Below are 20497 nucleotides of genomic sequence, written 5' to 3' on the forward strand. Positions count from 1 at the left end.
GGAGAAACAAAACCAACTTGAAATGTCTTTGCATTAGAGAACCCAGACAAATATTTAGATGCACAAGAAGAATCTTGGTCAGCAATTTAACATGTATATTTATGAGAGAAATTAGAGGATCATTAAAGCAACATAGTTGGTGTTTTTTAGGTTGAGAGTGCAGCGGAGTAAAACAATTTGAAAAGAGGCTTAGAGAGAATAGAGGTGAACTTCTTGCAGTACAATGAAGAAAACCCGCCTGCTCCTTGTTTGTTGATTAAGCTTCAGCATTTTAATAGTCGCCTCTACTTCCTCAGGAGTAAGCCAAAAGATTGGACATCTCAGTGGACAAAGGCAGTAATGGGATAGTGGTTGAAAAGTTGTCAGTAGCTAATGTGGCTAGCAGTTACTGTACATGGTTAGTGTAAGGCTAGGATTGGTGGTAACAAAATTCTCAGACTATAACTTGTGTATTTGAAGTTATAGTCACCGTTTGGGGATATTTTTTTTATTATTAAGTCTATAATATTGCTGCTGGGACCAGCGATTAGTCTTATCAGCCGTCTCAGTGAGACATAATTCATACTGAGCTCGCATCAATTGCCACAAGGTTTTGGGGTCATATTGCTGTTTCAAATGAGGTAAAAATGCACTTTTAATCCATATACAAATGAGCAGTTGAGTGCACTGATGGCTGGCCAAAGCCACCCTATGCAGCCCTGCTTCTTCTGCTAGCCCGTTCCTCTCCTTGATTGACATGGCCAGGTTATTGCCTAGTCATCCCTGTCAGTACGGACAGGGAGGGGCGGATAGAGGAAGTTGGAGGAGCAAGGGTGCTGTAACGGGGCAACAAAGGCGCACTCGGTCTCCCATCAGCCGCAGACCTGCTGCTTAGCTTCGGGAGCGAGGATCTGTGTTCGACCTCGTTCCCAGGGCGGAATGCTAGCTGGGAGGCTCCTTGCTACTAGGTCTGCCCTGAGCGCCGAGCTGATCACTCGGTGCTCGACTTGTCTGTCTGTCGGTCATGTGACGCTGGCCACGTCACATGACCCTCACTCCCCACTATTAATACAGGCAACCTGCTGGCTACAGGTTGCCTGTGATACTGGTCCATTGGTGCTTCCTTGTTCTTTGGTTCTAGTCTGCAGCTGCTTGTTCTGATTGACCTCCTGACCTTGTGACCTCGGCTCGTTCTTTGACCTCGACTTCGTCTCATCCTTTGTACGTATTTGCTCTCCTGGATTGACCTTGGCTCTGACTGTTGACATTACATTTGCCCGCTCCATTTGTACTCCCACTTCTCCTGGTTCTGACCCTTGGATTGTTGACCTTCCGTATCTTTCCTCTGTGCACTTATGTAAGTAAGGGACCGTCCCCCAGTTACGCCCCGTCGCCTAGGGCAGGTAGTGTAAGTAGGCAGGGACAGGGGTTGAGGGTGGAGTCAGAGTGCACCCTCTTTCCTTCCTCTCTGATCCCTGACAGGTGCATAGAGTGACTTAGGTCTGTCCTGGGTGCACTTATCTGTTCATTTGCATATGGATTATGAGTATATTTTCTCCAAAATAAAGAACTAAATCCATACTTGAAATGTACATTCAGCCGAGGTCGCCCTACAAGACATGTTGCCTGGTTTTACAGTTTCTTGGTGACAGGTTACCTTTAATTGTAATCACTGGGGTCCTGATTGTCTTTCGTTGAGCTCAATAATACATTATGCTCAAAGTTTCACTCATGTTTTTCTGTTTATTCTCAGCTGTTCTGTGTACTGATCCAAATGTGGACAAAGCATACAAAATTTCAGGATTTATAGGCCCATACATCATGAACACTGTTGTGAGATTTAGGTGCGAGTCACAATATAAAATGATTGGATCTGATACTGTGAAATGTAATGAAAGTAGTAAATGGGAACCTGAACTGCCAAAGTGTGTTGGTAAGTGCTTACTTTAAAGTATATATTTATACATAATTAAAAGGGTTCTCCTGCTTCAGGACTGAACCCGGATGTAACCTCTTCTTTATTCTTTTACTACACATAAGAGAACCATCGGAGCATTTCTTTGCTACTATGCTACTTTGCATAGTAGCCGCCTCCAAGTGGCAGGGCTATAGACCACCCATTTGACATCACCTGGCTCACTGCTAGTCGGAAGTCTCTAGTTAGCATAGTGTTGTGAAGCCTGCTGCGTCACCGGCACACAACAATGGGTCACACTGAGCGAGGCAACGCAACAAGGGGGAGCATTGAAGCAAGGAAATGCTCTGATGCGCCTCTCATACGTAGTAAAACAATAAAGAAGAGCTTATATCCAGGTCCAGCCCTGAACCCGGAGAACCACTTTAACTTTGAGATGTCATTTATACCTGTAGCGCTATCAATGGATCTTTCCCAACGCTGGTTATCGATTGTTATATATTTACATGTCAGTTTTTATCTTTCCTTAAGGTACTTGTCGATCTGTTCCTCGCTACCAATATGCAGAACTAGTGGAACCGACTGCTGAAATAATTTTCCTTGAAGGAACAATATTGAAGTACAGATGTAAGGAAGGCTACGAACCTATTCCTGGTGCAGTGAATACAGTCACGTGTTTAGGACTGCGCTGGTCTCCTTCTCCTGAGTTCTGTAAACGTATGTATACTTTTCTTAGTAATACATATGTAAAAATCGCTGCCATACAGCTCCATACACATAATTACAAAAAAGTTATAGGGGTCAAAATATAGCGACATAAAAATAAAACTTTTTTTTCCCCACTTTTTAATTTTTTTATCACTATCACAAAGCGCAAAAAAAAAACTATACATATAAAGTATCGCCGGATTCATACTGTAACCAGTCAGTTTTATCGCACATAGAACGTCATAAATAAAAAATACGTAAAACTGTGGTGGAATTGCTATTTTTTTTTTTCAATTTCACCCCATTTGGAATTTTTTTCCCGCTTCCCACTACATCATATGCAATATTAAATGGTGATGTGGTGGCGTTTTCCTGCAAAAAAAATGCCTTCATATGGCTATTTGAACAGACAAATAAAAAAGTTATGGCTGTGGGAAGCACAAAACAAAAAAAACGCAAAAGAAAAATAAGACCTCCGGGCCTTAAAGGGTTAAAGTGGATCTGTCACTATACTTTAGCATATTATATTGACAGCTCTGCTAGGCTGTGCAAAAATGTATATTTTCTACAAACAGAGAATACAGGCTGGTATTGTGGTGTAGTCATAAAGAGAGCAATCGCCCCGTTTTTTTCCAATCCAGCTATGTTTGACAGCTGCTGTATATCTGCCAGTATGCTTAATTGCTTGTCACTCATTGCTGAGAAAGTTAGGCCTCATGCACATCACAGTGAAAAAAGTCAGTTAAAAACGGACACACTGTCAGTTTTTCATGGTCATTTTGCATCAGTGTGTGCATCAATTTTCTGTCCGTGTCTCCGTTCTTAATGTCCGTTTTGGATCAGTTTTTCATGTTCCTTAAAAATGAACATGAAAAATTGATGAATTTGATTGGCAGCTATTTCTAGATCCACCCTTCTAAGAACACCCACAGGATGGTAGGCCCCCAGCTAAAATAATGTCCCCTATGTAGGCCCCCAGCTAAATAAATTTCCCCCACAGTGTATATAATTTTTTTTTATAGTGCCCCCAGCTTTAATAATGCCCCCATGTAGGCCCCCAGCTAAATAAATGTCCCCCACAGTGTAAAAGAACGGCCATGTGAATAGCCCCATAGACTTTCACTGGTGCTAAAAATGGCTGTGTGATGGCCATCTAAGTAACGGCCGTCACACAGCCATTTTGTGCATGTAGCCTTAGGCCTAGTTCGCACGTCAGTGTTTTGGTCAGTGATTTACATCAGTGATTGTGAGCCAAAACCAGGACTGGAGCCTCCACAGACATAAGGTGTAAGGGAAAGATTTGCACCACTGACCAAATCACTGAAATGTGAACTCGGCCTTAGAAAGAAGCCATGGGAATTGCTCTTGGTATGTAAACACCATACAAGGCAGTTATATACAAAATATTTTATGCTGGTTGGCAATCGCTAGATTTTGGATGTCACATACACTGAACAAAAATATAAACGCAACACTTTCAGTTTTGCTCCCATTTTGCATGAGCTGAACTCAAATATCTGAAACATTTTCTACATACACAAAAGACCCATTACTCTCAAATATTGTTCACAAATCTGTCTAAATCTGTGTTAGTGAGCACTTCTCCTTTGCCGAGATAATCCATCCCACCTCACAGGTGTGGCATATCAAGGTGCCGATTAGACAGCATGAATATTGCAAAGGTGTGCCTTAGATGTGTGCTAGCAAAGGAGAAGTACTCACTTAGGGTCATTCACACGTCCGCAACGGATCCACGGATCCGCAAAACACGGACAGCAGCAATATGCGTTCCGCATTTTGTGAACCGCACATTGCCGGCACTAATAGAACATGCCTATTCTTGTGGACATGTTCTATTTTTTTGGGGAACGGAATTGCGGACCCGGGTAGTACATTGTGCTGCCCCATAGAAATGAATGGGTCCACAATTTGCAGAACGAAATTGCGGACGTGCGAATGGACCCTAACACAGATTTAGACATATTTGTGAACAATATTTGAGTAATTGAAATTGTCATTTATTAAATCCCTTATAGGTCAAAATAAAAACATTAAAGATTTATGAACCTTAAAATGATGATAAAAAATAAAAAAAAGTTTAAAAATATATAACAATAAAAAATATATGTTTAAATCACCCCCTTTCCGTATAATAATAATAAAAAAAACTAAATAACAATAAATATAAACATCCTGGGTATCACCGTGACCGAAAATGCCAATAATATTAAAATAAAAAAATAAAAAATCCAATACGGTGATTGTCTGAATGGAAAAAAGGGTCAAAATAGCCAATTTGCCATTTTTTCATTGCTTCTCTTACCCCAAAAAATTAAATAAAATGTGATCCAAAAGTCATGCACACTCTAAAATGGTATCAATAAAAACTATGAATTGTCTCGCAAAAAATCTGCCCCTAATCAGCTCAGTAGACATAAGTATTAAAAAGTTATGGGGATCAGAATATGGTGATGTAAAAAAATTATAATATTTCTCAAAGTTTAAATTAATTTTTACACTATACATAACAAACCTATACATATGGGGTGTCGTTGTAATCGTACTGACCCATAGAATGAAGGGCACAGGTCAGTTTTGCCATAAACAAAACGTAATGGGAACAGAATCCGTAAAACGGTGGAGGGATTGCCTTTTTCTTTTCCAATTCCACCCCATTTGGAATTTTTTTTGATGCTTTCCACTACATTTTATGCCATAATTAATGGTGGCATTATAAAGTACAACTTGTCCCACAAAAAATAAACTCTCATACAGCTATGTGACTGGAAATAAAAAAAAGTTAGGGCTCACGGAAAATAGGGAATAAAAATGAAAATGTAGCAAAAGGGTTAAATAAAATGTATTTGTACAGCACCACCTGATGTTTGTTTTGTTCCACATCTTATTTCACCTCACTTAGGTGGTCGCACATGTTCAGTTCCATCCTTCAACTGCCACCAGCCATATCTACTTTTCGAAGCTTTGACAGTTACAGGACATGCTCCCTGAGACACCCCCTGAGCTGTCAGCTTGAAATAAATCCAGCAAAATCAATTAGCAATTAGAGCAATACAAGGGGTGCACGCTGGATCCATGTGAGGTACAGGGCTGGCTCCAGCTTTCTTAGGAAAAGATTGTCATGTACTATATGATGCTAATAGCCAATTTGCTCAGCATTTTACAGAGCCATACTAGGGCTACTTTGGAGTCCCAAGAAATCTCTGCTGTACTTTCATGTGCCTCAGTAGGCATTCAATTGAATGCACAAGCATGCTGAGTATTTATTTGCTCTTTATTCCACACAATCCCAACCGGAAATCACAGCATGCTCCATCACATGGGTTGAAAGGTATAAGGAGTTTGGGTTTTGTGGGGAGAACATCTGTATGCGCAGAATCCAACAGAGCCTGTTATGTGCATGAGCCCTCACAACTGTAAATGCAGTTTTAGTCATGTATAATTGTGTTCTAGAAAGATACAGTATGGTGAAATTTTGTGAAATAGTTTTAGATTCAGTTTTTGAACTGTTTTCTTTTACTCAGCAATAACATGTGTAGAACCTGAAAATGTGCCTCATGGAAGAATTACTTCTGGCAATTTCGTATATGGCAGTCGTATAACGTATGCCTGTGATACTGGGTGAGTAAAAGAAATTGTTTTAGATTATTGCTTTTTATTACAATACTTAAGACCCATACACCATATTTATGGTAGTCTATGGTAGTGAAGGTGTTAATGTAATTAGTTCTGGTGATCTATTATCTATCTACATTTTTATGGGTAGGGTCAATACTAGTGGTGATCGAGCATGCTTGGCCGAACACCTGCTCGGCACATGGCGGTACTCAACGATGAAGTCACTGACCCAACCTGGGAAGGTGAAAAGCCGAGCGAGGACAGCAGTAAAGCAGATCAGAGGGGGAAGGATCTGCAGCACCGCAACAGGGTGGAAGAGGCAGTGGGGTGGCAAAAGGGAGAAGGCAGGCCACATCAAACAGGCCTGCAACTGTTCCACGGAGCACCCCTTGTGGCAATCTCCCTTGCCAAGGGGTAGGTGTTCCGCAGTCTGGCGCTTTTTTGAGGAAAGTACAGATGACAAAAGAATTGTAATTTGCAACCTGTGCCATACAAAAATGAGCAGGGGCGTGAACACTAGCAACCTCGCCACCACCAGCATGATCCGCCACATGGCATCAAAGCACCGTAATATGTGGGCCAAACGCCTGGGTCCACAATCTGTGTCTGCGGGTCACACCACTGCCTCCTCTTCCCCTGTGTTACATACTGGCCAATCCCCTGTCCAAGACGCAGGCTCGGATGCCTCTCGCCATGCACCTGGACCTTCGCAAGCACCATCAGCGACCACATCCACTTCCGTGTCCCAGCGCAGCGTACAAATGTCCTTACGCCAGGCATTTGAACGCAAGCGAAAATACCCAGCCACCCACCCACAGGCCATAGCACTAAATACCCAGCTTTCCCAATTACTGGCCCTGAAAATGTTGCCATTTAGGCTTCTACACACTGAGGCCTTCCACAGCCTTATGTCGGTGGCCGTCCCGCGTTACGCAGTCCCAAGCCACCACTATTTTTCAAGGAGTGCCGTGCCGCCTTACACCAACATGTATCCCGTAACATTACACGTGCCCTGACCAACACAGTTACTGAGAAGGTCCATTTAACCACGGACACATGGACAAGTGCATTCAGACAGGGACGATACATTTCCCTGATGGCACACTGGGTGAATGTTGTGGAGGCCGGGAGCGAGTTGTACCCTGGGATGGCACAGATGCTACCGACGCCAAGGATTGCGTGCCCTACGTTGATCAGGGTTCCCGCCAGCACCTAAGTTAGTGGCTCCAACCCGCACTTCTCCTCCTCTTCCTTTTCCTCCACTTCCACCTCCGAATTATCCGTGTGCACTACCAGTCAGTCATCAGCCGGTAGCTGGAAGCAGTGTAGCACTGCAGTGGGGAAGCAGCAACAGGCCGTGCTAAAGCTGATATACTTAGGGGACAAACAGCACACCACCGCAGAGCTGTGGCAGGGGATAAGAGACCAGACTGAGCTGTGGCTCTCGTCACTCAACCTACAACCAGGCATGGTTGTCTGATAACACCGTAACTTGGTGGCAGCTTTGGAGCTCGGCAAGCTCAAACACATCCCATGCCTATCCCACGTCTTAAACTTAGTGGTTCAGCGGTTTCTCAAAACCTACCCCAATTTGCCTGAGCTACTGGTGAAGGTGCTCCGCCTGTGTGCACATTTCCGCAAGTCATCGACAGCTTCAGCCGGACTGTCAAAGCTGCAGCAACGCTTGAAATTGCCAGCTCACCGGCTGTTGTGCGACGTGAGCACGCGCTGGAACTCGACGTTCCACATGTTGGCCAAGCTTTGTGAGCAGCAGAGGGCAGTAGTGGAATACCAGCTGCATCATGGTCGTCACCTTTCCAGTCAGCTTCCGCTATTCACAAGTGAGGAGTGAGCATGGATGTCTGTTTCCCATACAACCAGATTATTCTGTGTATAATTACACCTCTTCCAGTCCTTCATATACCCCAGGAGCAACACACAACCCTCGCAGATACTTATATATAAAAATAGTTTACTGATAACATAGAGATGACAAAGCAATGGACATTATACATAGATACAGATACAGATAACACAATACATAGAGGACACCACCACACACAGCCACCTCAGTTCCTGTCCACCCTGGATGCTAAGCAAATGTGGCTAATAATGTGTATGTATATACAGTATATCCAGAGTCCACCAATATACAGTCTACTGGATCTACTCTTCTAACCAACTCACATCCAGTGTCTGACCATTAGTACATGTACATATAGAGACTCATGCATAAACAGCATATATAATCTAACTGGTAATACAATTGCAGACTGCAAATGTCTATATGTACACATATAAAGTCTACTGGGATATTATACTTCTATACATACTCACATAAGCACACATATAACTTAGCTTGCTTCTGCACCCATCAGTGTCCAGGAAGAGAAGACCCAGCCCCACTCCCAACTTTCATCTATATGTTGCTGTGTCCCAGCCCCCCACCATAGACTCCACCCTGTGACCACCCAAATATCTTCCCCCATCTCTTGGTCAAGAGGATGTTGTTAAAACGCTTTCACAATGTGCCCTTCCTGCCTTAGATATGCCAACAAGGGACACACTGCTACTGGCCATACTGAATGGGTGAATACCACTGGGTCCAATTATTAGGCATATTTGTGTGGTCATCAGGATGAGGTTCTGGCTGAAAGCCATATTTCCCTTAACAGTGAGCGACGATAACGCTATTATCAACTTAACCATCCTACTTCTGTGTCTACTCAAATGCTCGCTCCTCACAATTAAGGACAACGCTTTGCATGTGGAAATGGGCGAAGACATTACACAGGCTGATAGCCAGACCATCCTCAGTTCGTCTTCTCAGCGCGAATTGGACGATGAGGAGGAGGAGTTTAATTCCATCTGTTCAGCGTGGGTTGACAGAGGAGCAGGAAGAGGATGAGGAGATTGAGAGTGATCCTTCTGATGACAACAGCAAAGTCTTGCCTGTTGGTACTCTGGTACACATGGCTGACTTAATGTAAGGCTGCCTTTCCAGCGACCCGCGCGTTATACGCATTTTATTCAACACGGATTACTGGTTGTTCACCCTTCTCGACCCCCGCTACAAAGACAACTTCTCATCTCTCATTCCTCTGGTGGAGAGGATGAGCAAAATGGTGCAATACCAGAAGATCCTTGTTGAAAAATTGCTCCAAAAATTTCCATCTGACAACGCTGGCGGCAGAGTCCGTACTTCCTTGGCCAACCGAGATGGGGAGACAAAGGGAACACACAGCAGTTCCAACAGAGGCAGGGCAACACTCTCCATAGCCTGGGACAGTTTCACAAAACTTGGAAGATCGTGTCAGCGTCCTCAATGATCCCTCAGTGCCTTACAACTACTGGGTGTCCAAGCTGGACACATGGAATGAACTGGCGCTCTACGCCTTGGAGGTGCTGGCCTGTCTTGCCGCCAGTGTTTTGTCTGAGCGGGTATTTAGTGCTGCTGGTGGAATTATAACAGATAAGCATATCCGCCTGTCAACTGAAAATGCTGACAGGTTGACTCAGATAAAAATGAACAAGGCCTGGATTGACCCTGACTTCTCAACTCCACCAGAGGAAAGCTGATGAATATAAAGGCACTTTAAATGTGTTGTTTATAATTTAATGAATACACTGTATTCCCATGCACCCCTTCCACCACAAACAAGGGTATATAGTTGAATCTTCCTTTTCTCATCCTCCTCTTCCATCATATCAACATGCTTATTCGTCACATATAATGCCCTCGCATATATGCCCTTCGCAAATAATGATTTACAAGGTCAGCTCAGCTGCAGGCCCTCGCATATAATTTTTTGGAGGTTCAGCTCACCAGCAGGCCCTCACCTACAATGTTTTACAGGGTCAGCTCACCAGCAGGCCCTCACATATAATTTACAGGGTCAGCTCACCAGCAGGCCCTCACATATAATGTTTTATAGGGTCAGCTCACCAGCAGGCCCTCACATATAATTTACAGGGTCAGCTCACCAGCAGGCCCTCGCATATAATGTTTTACAGGGTCAGCTCACAAGCAGGCCCTCGCATATAATTTTTTAGAGGGTCAGCTCACCAGCAGGCCCTCACCTACAATGTTTTACAGGGTCATCTCACCAGCAGGCCCTCGCATATAATGTTTTACAGGGTCAGCTCACCAGCAGGCCCTCACCTACAAGTCCAGTCTCACTATCCAAGTGTCTGATCAACACAATCCTTTGATTAATGAAAACATTCTTAGCAAATGCTTTCGCTTTGGTTCGTCTTGCGCCGATCCAAGAATTTCACCTCTAGCGGCGCAATATGTATTACCCCAGCCGTCCCTCTTAATCATGGCCCTAGTCAGGAAAACCAACAACAAAGAATCTGAGTCCTATTCCATTATTCCTAGCTGAAGTATTCAGGCGACCCGGCCTGCTTTGAACACTGTAAATTTTTTCAATGGTCAGCTAGACAGCAGTCACTCTCCCATAATTTTTTAAATGGTCAGATCACCTGCAGGCCCTCGCATATAATTTTTTTAGAGGGTCAGCTCACCAGCAGGCCCTCACCTACAATCTTTTACAGGGTCAGCTCACCTGCAGGCCCTCACCTACAATCTTTCTCAGGCTCCCTCTCCGGAATCAAATCCTGATTCCCCGTTACCCATGGTAACCATGGTTGGCGCTGAAAATAACATCAAAAGTTGATACGGCAGACATCCGAATGGATAGTCGCCGTCACGGGGACGTGCAATCGGGCCCAGGTTATCTAGAGTCACCAAAGCGGCAGCCGGCCCTCGCCCATAATGTTTTAGATGGTCAGATGAGCAGGCCCTTGCTCCAAATGTTTTTGAGGGTCACCAGCAGGCCAATCAATCATAATCTTTCAAGGCTGTGCATGATGCCCTCCTTTATGTGTAATAAAGGGTGTATTGTAGTGCCGGTTCCTTGTAATTTTTGGCAGCCCTTTCACTTAGTGCATAGGCTTTATGAGTGTAGGAGTCCCACTACCTGAACAATTGTCCCACAATGAGGCCCTCCATTATGTGATATACAGGTTGTATTGGAGTGCCTCGTCCTTGTAATTTTTGGCAGTACTTGCACTTTATATACAAGTAAATATACAAACAATTTTTCCTCTTTTCCATCTTTGGTTTTGTGTGTATTATTGTCAGTCTGTAAAAGTGGCGTACTATTCGATCAACATCGTTCCCAGCAGCGACCTGCGAGTGCAAGATGCATCCAGACATCCTCCCCATGCTGTTCCCGAACCATTTCGGTGGTGTTTCCATCAATTTCTGATCTTTTCCTATGAACCAGACATCCTCCCCTCTTCAGAGCAGGGGGTGCATGGTTTAATGCTCGGGTTCTCCCATTGACTTCCATTATACTCGGGTGCTCGGTAGAGCACCCGAGCATCCTGATGTGTTCGGCCCGAGCACCCAAGCACTAAGGTGCTCGACCAACATTAGTCAATAACTGATGGCCTATGATATATCAGGGGTGTATATACTGTATTTTATTTTCTAGAGATCTAGGCTAACATAAGGGAGTTTAAAACTGGTGGTTGTCATAACTCCCCAGGCTTCAGTGATGCATCCAATGGTGTCCTGTGTGGGTGATCTACCTCATAGGAAGCTGCATTGCACTTTGTGGACAGTTAGGGTTGGGGGGAGAAGGATGATGCCCCCATCTGTAGAGGATAGAACGTGCACACATTTTGACTTATTTTTGTTTTGCTAAAAGTATTTAAAAAAAGATAAGCTGATTATTTTGTAATTGTGTTATTCTTCTCATTGTAAACCACAGATTTTTCTGTGTTTACAATGAAAAAATGTTTCAGTATAACCATTAGAGGTTCCATTACGAAGTTTGCCTAAAAATGCAACATACTGTAGCTGCACAATTTTTTTTCTGGCAAAATCAGTCACTATAATAAAAACCATTATAGTCATGTGATGGATCCAGTATTATGATACTGTTCCTAACTGGCTTGATAATGTCCCTATATGGGGTGACTACGGTCCCTAATTGGCATGGATAGTGTGCCTAATTAGCAAGGATAACTAATTAGGGACACTATCCATGCTAAAGCCTCATTCACACGTCAGTGTTTTGATCAGTGATTTCCATCAATGATTGTGAGCCAAAACCAGGATTGGAGCCTCCACAGACATAAGGTATAAGGGAAAGATCTGCCCCTTTTCTGTGTTTAGAGACACGCCTGGTTTTCGCTCAAAATAACCGATGGAAATCACTGATCGAAACCCTGTCATGTGAATGAGGCATAACTTAGGACAGTATCCATGCCAATTAGGGCTCCTTCACATGAGAATGTCTCGTGGGAATCATGCTCCGTGTGAGAGAGGGATCGTGCGTTCTGGCCTTAGGATGCGCACGGCATTATCATGATTGATAATGCTGTGTGCCTCTGTGTGACCTTTCCGTAACGGAATCATACTAACATAAAGCTGTCAGTATGATTCCATTACAGAAAGGTCACACAGAGGCACACAGGATCCATCTCACACGAGATTCCAGCAAGAGACACACTCGTGTGAAAGAACCCTTAAGGACCCTATTGATACCAAATAGGGAACATGATACTATACAGTTAAGTAAACAGGTGACATTTTATTTAGGGTCAAAATATTTTATACATGGTCTTACATGCGCACTGTAAAAGTGTCACAGATAGGTGGTGGGCTGAGTGCACATTCAAAATATATATATATATATATATATATATATATATAATTATAGTAAGGGATCGCTCTCTCACAGGGGGTCACAATCACAGATTTCTCCTCTGACAACTGGATTCAAGTCCAAATGGCCAAATGGTGCTTTATTTTGGCACTTCAGCACCAGCACAAACATAAACCAAAATAAACACCTGCCCGTCTGGGCTCTAGCTAATACAGAGGTCTTCTCCCTGGCTCACCTCAAAATGTAGTTCACACACAGGGTCTCCGGCTCCAACCCTCTCTGTAGGGTCATTTCCTCTCCCCAGTCATACACAGAGGGTTGTCTTATCCCTCCTTGATTATAGCCCAGCTGACCTCAACTTTGATCTCCTCAGCTAAAGGGAATACCTGTAGTGGACTAGGGGTGTGGACTGAGACTCCCACTACCAACCTGTCTCCCAGTCCAAAGAAATCCAGCCCATAAAACTTTAAACTTAACAATCTCCAGCAAGCTATGCCTTGCTGAAGCAGCATTATTTCTGGATTTCAGTTTTCTCACCCAGCTAAACTAAACCACTGGGTGAAATACAACCCCCCCCCCCCTCCCCCGCACCATACCTCTACTGTGCACTATATAACTATATTGATGAAAATGGAGATTTGATCAAATCCCTAAGGGAGATGATCAATTCACAGAAGATGATGTTCCCTAAAGAAAGTAAGTGATTTGATCATCAAATCCCTTAACTGTTTTAGTGAAAAGTTTAATATTTTTGATAATATAATAATAATAATATGAAATAATATTGTTTAGATATTTGGATCGGAGTCAGACTTTCTCTTCAAAATCAAAGATTTTTTAGTACCTACTTCCATAACATCGTATTTTTTTCCATAATACTGTTTATATGTCCGTTGTAGTTTAAGTAGTGGTGCTCATTTAAATTGCTCAATGACTGTGATAGCTTCTTCTATCTTTTCACGAGTCCACAAAGGTTTTTCTTTATCATGCCGCTTGTTCAAAAACGTCCTGATAGTTTCATTAAACTGTTCTTCAGATACAACTTCGGTCAGTTTGATTTTTTTCTATATCTGAACCCATGGCCAGGAGTGTGCCCCCACAGAAATATGCCTGGCTGTGTTCCCCTGCCAGAATAGTATATACCTAGAATCAGGGGCGTCGCTAGGGCCTTTTATCAGCGAACTGTGAGGGCTTTGAAATAAAGGACCTTTGATGACATCATCACCATGTGACCAGTAACATAGCAATATTACTGGTCACATGTCTATGAGGTAATCAAAGGTCCTTCGACTGCTTGCTTTTTTTTCCAGGACTCCTTACTTGTTTGTTTCATCTTTTCACTAAAGCAGTTAAGGGATTTGAACCAAATCAATTACTTTCTTTAGGGAAATCACCCCACAGAGATGTTATTTTAAACATCTTCCGTGAATTGATCATCTCCTGCGACATATATATATATATATATAACTAAATGGATAGCTCTTCTTGCAACACTGGTGGGTACTACTGCTTAGTAAGAATGTCATTATTTATTATTAGAAGATGGCTATGTTCATATAACCTAGTTAAAAGTTCAATTGGTACCACAATATAAAATATCAGTATTCAATAGAAATAGTGGTATGCATACTATTGAGGATAAAATCATCATGAAATTGTAAAATAAGTTTTCCAAAACTGATCAGTTCAATATCTGCTAGACTCAGCCCTGCATCGATCAACAAGAGTTCAGCTGCTGCGGGGCTATGAATAGCAAATGTGATTTTTGTGGGGCCAACTGTAGTGACAAAAAAAACTGCAAATTGGTTACTTATTTTTTCATTATGGTGTTTACTGCACAAAAATATTATATTTTATTAGTTTCAACATTTTTAGATGTGGTGATACCAAATATGTTTATTTTTTTAAGTAAATGTTTTAAATAAATGTTTTTATTTTTTATTTGAAAAATTAGGAAAGGGGTGTGATTTTTATTTTTTAAATATTTTATATATTTTTAAACTTTTTTCACTCTACATTTTAGTTTCTTTAGGGGATTTGTCCATGCGATCTTCTGATGGCTTGTACCATAGACTTCAATATTATTGCAGTCTATGGAATTTTTACAGGCTGCCTGTCAGGCCATGACATAACTTTGCAAACAGCTCACATGACAGGTCTGAGAGCCCTCACAAGGCCTCAGACTGCCATAGCAACTGATCAGAGCACTGCAATTTCGCTGTGGAAACTCCTATCTGAGAGAAGAGGGAGCCTCCTCGCACTTTCTAACCCCACAGATGCCGCAGTTGCTATTGCCAGTGGCATTTGAGCAGAGGTGGGATTCAAATTTTTAACAGGTTCCCTAATCAACGGCAGACATGCGGCGTCACAACACATGTTTACATATACAGTGGAGGAAATAATTATTTGACCCCTCACTGATTTTGTAAGTTTGTCCAATGACAAAGAAATGAAAAGTCTCAGAACAGTATCATTTCAATAGTAGGTTTATTGTAACAGTGGCAGATAGCACATCAAAAGGAAAATCGAAAAAATAACTTTAAATAAAAGATAGCAACTGATTTGCATTTCATTGAGTGAAATAAGTATTTGAACCCTCTAACAAAAAAAGACTTAATACTTGGTGGAAAAACCCTTGTTTGCAAGCACAGAGGTCAAACGTTTCTTGTAATTGATGACCAAGTTTGCGCACATTTTAGGAGGAATGTTGGTCCACTCCTCTTTGCAGATCATCTCTAAATCCCTAAGGTTTCGAGGCTGTCTCTGTGCAACTCTGAGCTTGAGCTCCCTCCATAGGTTTTCGATTGGATTAAGGTCCGGAGACTGACTAGGCCACTCCATGACCTTAATGTGCTTCTTCTTGAGCCACTCCTTTGTTGCCTTTGCTGTATTTTTTGGGTCATTGTCGTGCTGGAACACCCATCCACGACCCATTTTCAGTTTCCTGGCAGAGGGAAGGAGGTTGTCGCTCAGGATTTCACGATACATGGCTCCGTCCATTTTCCCGTTTATGCGAATAAGTTGTCCTGTGCCCTTAGCAGAAAAACACCCCCAAAGCAAAATGTTTCCACCCCCATGCTTGACGGTGGGGACGGTGTTTTGGGGGTCATAGGCAGCATTTTTCTTCCTCCAAACACAGCGAGTTGAGTTAATGCCAAAGAGCTCTATTTTGGTCTCATCAGACCACAGCACCTTCTCCCAGTCACTCTCTGAATCATTCAGGTGTTCATTGGCAAACTTCAGACGGGCCTGCACATGTGCCTTCCTGAGCAGGGGGACCTTGCGAGCCCTGCTGGATTTTAATCCATTGCGGTGTAATGTGTTTCCAATGGTTTTCTTGGTGACTGTGGTCCCTGCTAATTTGAGGTCATTAACTAACTCCTCCCGTGTAGTTCTAGGATGCTTTTTCACCTTTCTCAGAACCATTGACACCCCACGAGGTGAGATCTTGCGTGGAGCCCCAGAGCGAGGTCGATTGATGGTCATTTTGTGCTCCTTCCATTTTCGAACAATCGCACCAACAGTTGTCACCTTCTCTCCCAGCTTCTTGCTAATGGTTTTGTAGCCCATTCCAGCCTTGTGCAGGTCTACAATTTTGTCTCTGACATCCTTGGACAGCTCTTTGGTCTTTCCCATGTTGGAGAGTTTGGAGTCTGCTTGATTGATTGATTCTGTGGACAGGTGTCTTTTATACAGGTGACTAGTTAAGACAGGTGTCCTTAATGAGGGTGACTAATTGAGTAGAAGTGTCTAACCACTCTGTGGGAGCCAGAACTCTTAATGGTTGGTAGGGGTTCAAATACTTATTTCACTCAATGAAATGCAAATCAGTTGCTATCTTTTATTTAAAGTTATTTTTTCGATTTTCCTTTTGATGTGCTATCTGCCACTGTTACAATAAACCTACCATTGAAATGATACTGTTCTGAGACTTTTCATTTCTTTGTCATTGAACAAACTTACAAAATCAGTGAGGGGTCAAATAATTATTTCCTCCATGGAACATACACTATATATATGCAACACACATACACATAAATACACCATATATATGGTACACATACATAAATACACCATATATACCCTACACACACATACCACCCAACGAAGGAGCTAAACTATCAGCGGCGCACAAAGCAATGGAAGTGAACATCTCAAGTTGCCCTGCTGCTGCCAGAGCACCGGATCGGGACTACAGTAACATGGTTCTTCGATCCAGTTGTAATTTTAACACCCGGATCTGGAGATCTGGAGGGAACTGGCGGAATCCCATGCCTGCATTTAAGGGATTAAACAACTGGGATTGGAGTAATTTCTGATTCTGGTCACTGCTGACAGATGTCTGCTGTATTATACTGCCGCCACCTGCCGCGTATGGAGCAAGCTCAGTGTGAGCCTACTCCACACAACCGCTTAATGTATATGACGCGCAGATATATCATATACTGTAATGTTAAGGGGGTGAAGATGACATGTTCATGTACCTGTTTAGGGGGTCTTGTTTTTTTGAGGGGTAAGTTTTTAATTTTTTAGACTCTCTTACACATTAGAGTATTGTTAACTGAACCCAATATTTTCGGTGGGATTGGCCAACAAGTCTGCCTAACATCTACTGGAAGATCCTGACTCTCCCCTACAGATGATGAAGACCTAGTCAAGTTGCATTTCAACTCACTGGGGGTGCTGGCTCAGCTATTGCCATCTGCTCCATAGAAATGATTGGGAGCAAGGGCCGCGCATGCTTCTATGGGAGCAGCGCTTGGTGGTGGACAGACCCCGGGAAATCCGGGGTCCTCCAGCCACAGCGCTCCTCGCTTCGTTCTCGGTGTAGGTGCGGTTCCCAGAGGTGGGACCCGCACCTATCAGACAATGGGGGCATATCCTAGAAATATGCCCCCATTGTCTGAGATGGGAATACCCCTTTTTATGTGTAATTTATATTAACTGATGGAGAAATGAGAGTCAGTGTTTTCTCCAATCTAAACCCTCAGTTAGAGCTATACCACAGCAAGTCATCAAGCACACACATGAAACACTCATCTTCCCTCATGAAACCTTTTGCCAGAAGCAGAAATGTTTTACTGTTTCTTACAATAGTTTAGCAGCCGGTGCCAACTGTTTACTCATTATTATTTATTATTTTTAGGTATAAAATTAAAAACATCAACAACAGAAATTGTCTGTCAGACCAATCTTGGAGTTTGCCCATTCCAGAATGTGAAGGTATAGTTCCAAATCAATGATCATACATATCGAGCATACAGATATGTAATTTCTTAATATATGTTTCCTGTATGTTAAAACTATACATTCATTAGGTCCAACATTCTGTGATAACATTTCTAATGTAGAGCTCTGAATCCCAAGTATAAATTACCAAATAAAATACTGGCTGAGGGAGTTTAGTGGTAAGCTCCACCTAGTGGTGGCTCTAGGTAGCCAGAATGTTATGATTTAATGCTATGAAGTGGATTTTGAGCTCTGTATCAGACAAACTAAACCTTAACCCTAACCCAGCCCTAACCCAATGCTTGTGCACTTTTTTTGTGTTGCCCAATGCATTTTTATTTTATACCTGAGTGACTGAAAGCATGCATTTGGGTTTTCAAAACATTTCTCCTGGGAAATAATAGCAGTGTCTGGCATCAACATACCCTTTTCTCTTTATACAATAAACATGCACGCTCTGATGATTAAAGTGTGTATACTTGCAGAGATAGCTGTCTTCTGTCATAACTGTATGGGTAGCATAAAGATTAGTTTTACCTCCAAGCCAAATAAATGTTTCAACTTTGTAGTGGGTATAAATCTCTGTATGCCAATTAATTTACCATGCTCTTTGTGTTAACCTCATTATTTAGCTACATGCACACGAACCTTTTTTTTTTTCCGTGTCCGTTCCGTTTTTTTTTTTTGCAGATAGGATGCGGACCCATTCATTTCAATGTGTTGTCCGCATCAGTATGTCCGTTTCGTAGCCCCGCAAAAAAAATAGAACATGTCCTATTCTTGTCCGTCGTAGGCATTGTTATAATGGATCCGCAAAAATAAATAAAATGGATTGCGTACAGATGTCATCCGTTTTTTTTTTTTGTGGATCAGCAATTTGTGTACCGCAAAACACATACGGTTATGTGCATGTAGCCTTACTAACATAATTTTTTATTCAGGAGAGTTAAATGGTGGTACAGAATTTGGGACTTTTTTAACTTTCACTACCATCCTGCTATGGAGACCAGGGTTACTCCTTCTGAATCCTTGGCCTAAAATAATAAACTGTGCTCAAAGGGCTGCCTGACATGCCACGTGTCTATCTTAGACTACATGCACGCGAACATATGTGTTTTTGCAGATCTGCAAAAAAAAAAAACGGATGATGTCCGTATGGCATCCTTTTTTTTTTTTTTTTTTGCGGATCCATTGTAATAATGCTTATCCTTGTCCGCAAAACAGACAAGAATAAACATGCTCTATTTTTTTGGCGGGGCTATGGAATGGACATACGGATGCGGATAGTACACGGTGTGCTGTCAGCATTTTTTGTGGACTCATTGAAATGAATGGGTCCGCATCCTATCCTCAAAAAAAACGGAACGGACATGGAAACAAAATACGTTCGTGTCCGTATCGTTTTTTTTTTTTTTGTGGATCCATTGTAACAATGCCTAAAAAGACAAGAATAGGACATGCACTATTTTTTTTGCGGGGCTACGGAACAGACATACTGATGCGGACCCATTTGAATGAATGGGTCCGCATCTTATCCGCAAAAAAAAAAGGAACAGACATGGAAACAAACAACGTTCGTGTGCATGAGGCCTTACTCATTTACTATGCACCCGCCTCTAAAACAGCTTAGGACAGGGCTACAGACTGCATATTTGTGCCAGTAATGTCACCGGGATCACTGCTAGGCAGCTCTGAACCCGGACAACTCCTTTAAGAGCATCTCTGACTGCCTACAAAATATAGATTATATTCTCTGCAAATCTTATGTGCCATTCCATTCATGTATATGCCTTACTACTGTATAATTTAGGGTCGTTTCACACTAGCGGCAGAGATCCAGCAGGCCGTTTGGGCAGGGAACAGTCACTAGTGTGAAAACTACCTTCGCATTGATATCATGCATCTGTATATCTATGCTGATGTTTTCTTTTTATATTACACACTGTATTAACTTGAAGGCCATATAAATCTCCATATTGGGTCCACATTCATTTGTATTCCAAAATATTCTTTTAAATGCACCAGTGATGTGTAACCACCATTTCATGCTAACATGAGCTGCTGATATCATTGGAGACACCATCCTGGTCTACTAGTGACCAGTGATGCTAATTACCAAGCCTACACTCCCATTGACTTCCACAGAGGGGTGACATCAGACATCCAGAGGGGCTGGCAGAGACATTCCTGGGAAACACTTGCTTTGTGTGGGCAAGCATTATCCTGCTGAAAAATACCAGTTGGAAGCCCTGCCATGAGAGGCAGCAACACATGTGGCCACGGGATTGCCTACACATATCGCTGAGCTGTTAGTGTCCTTCGTATCACTAATAAGGGTGACCAACTGACT

The 20497-nt window shown here is 42.5% G+C and overlaps 1 protein-coding gene across 5 annotated transcripts in view; it reads left to right on the forward strand.

Annotated features, from left to right (window-relative positions):
- Positions 1 to 20497, forward strand: part of LOC120995068 (C4b-binding protein alpha chain-like) — a 694048-nt gene that overhangs the window by 102311 nt on the left and 571240 nt on the right. For 4 of the 5 annotated variants that reach the window (XM_040424045.1, XM_040424047.1, XM_040424048.1 and 1 more), the window contains 4 exons: positions 1733 to 1912; positions 2426 to 2611; positions 6145 to 6241; positions 18065 to 18141. In XM_040424045.1, coding sequence (XP_040279979.1) covers positions 1733 to 1912; positions 2426 to 2611; positions 6145 to 6241; positions 18065 to 18141 — 540 coding nt within the window. The remainder of the gene's footprint in view (positions 1 to 1732; positions 1913 to 2425; positions 2612 to 6144; positions 6242 to 18064; positions 18142 to 20497) is intronic. The other variant, XM_040424046.1, reaches the window with a different exon arrangement.

This window comes from Bufo bufo, chromosome 3 (genome assembly GCF_905171765.1).
Source record: "Bufo bufo chromosome 3, aBufBuf1.1, whole genome shotgun sequence".
NCBI lineage: Eukaryota > Metazoa > Chordata > Amphibia > Anura > Bufonidae > Bufo > Bufo bufo.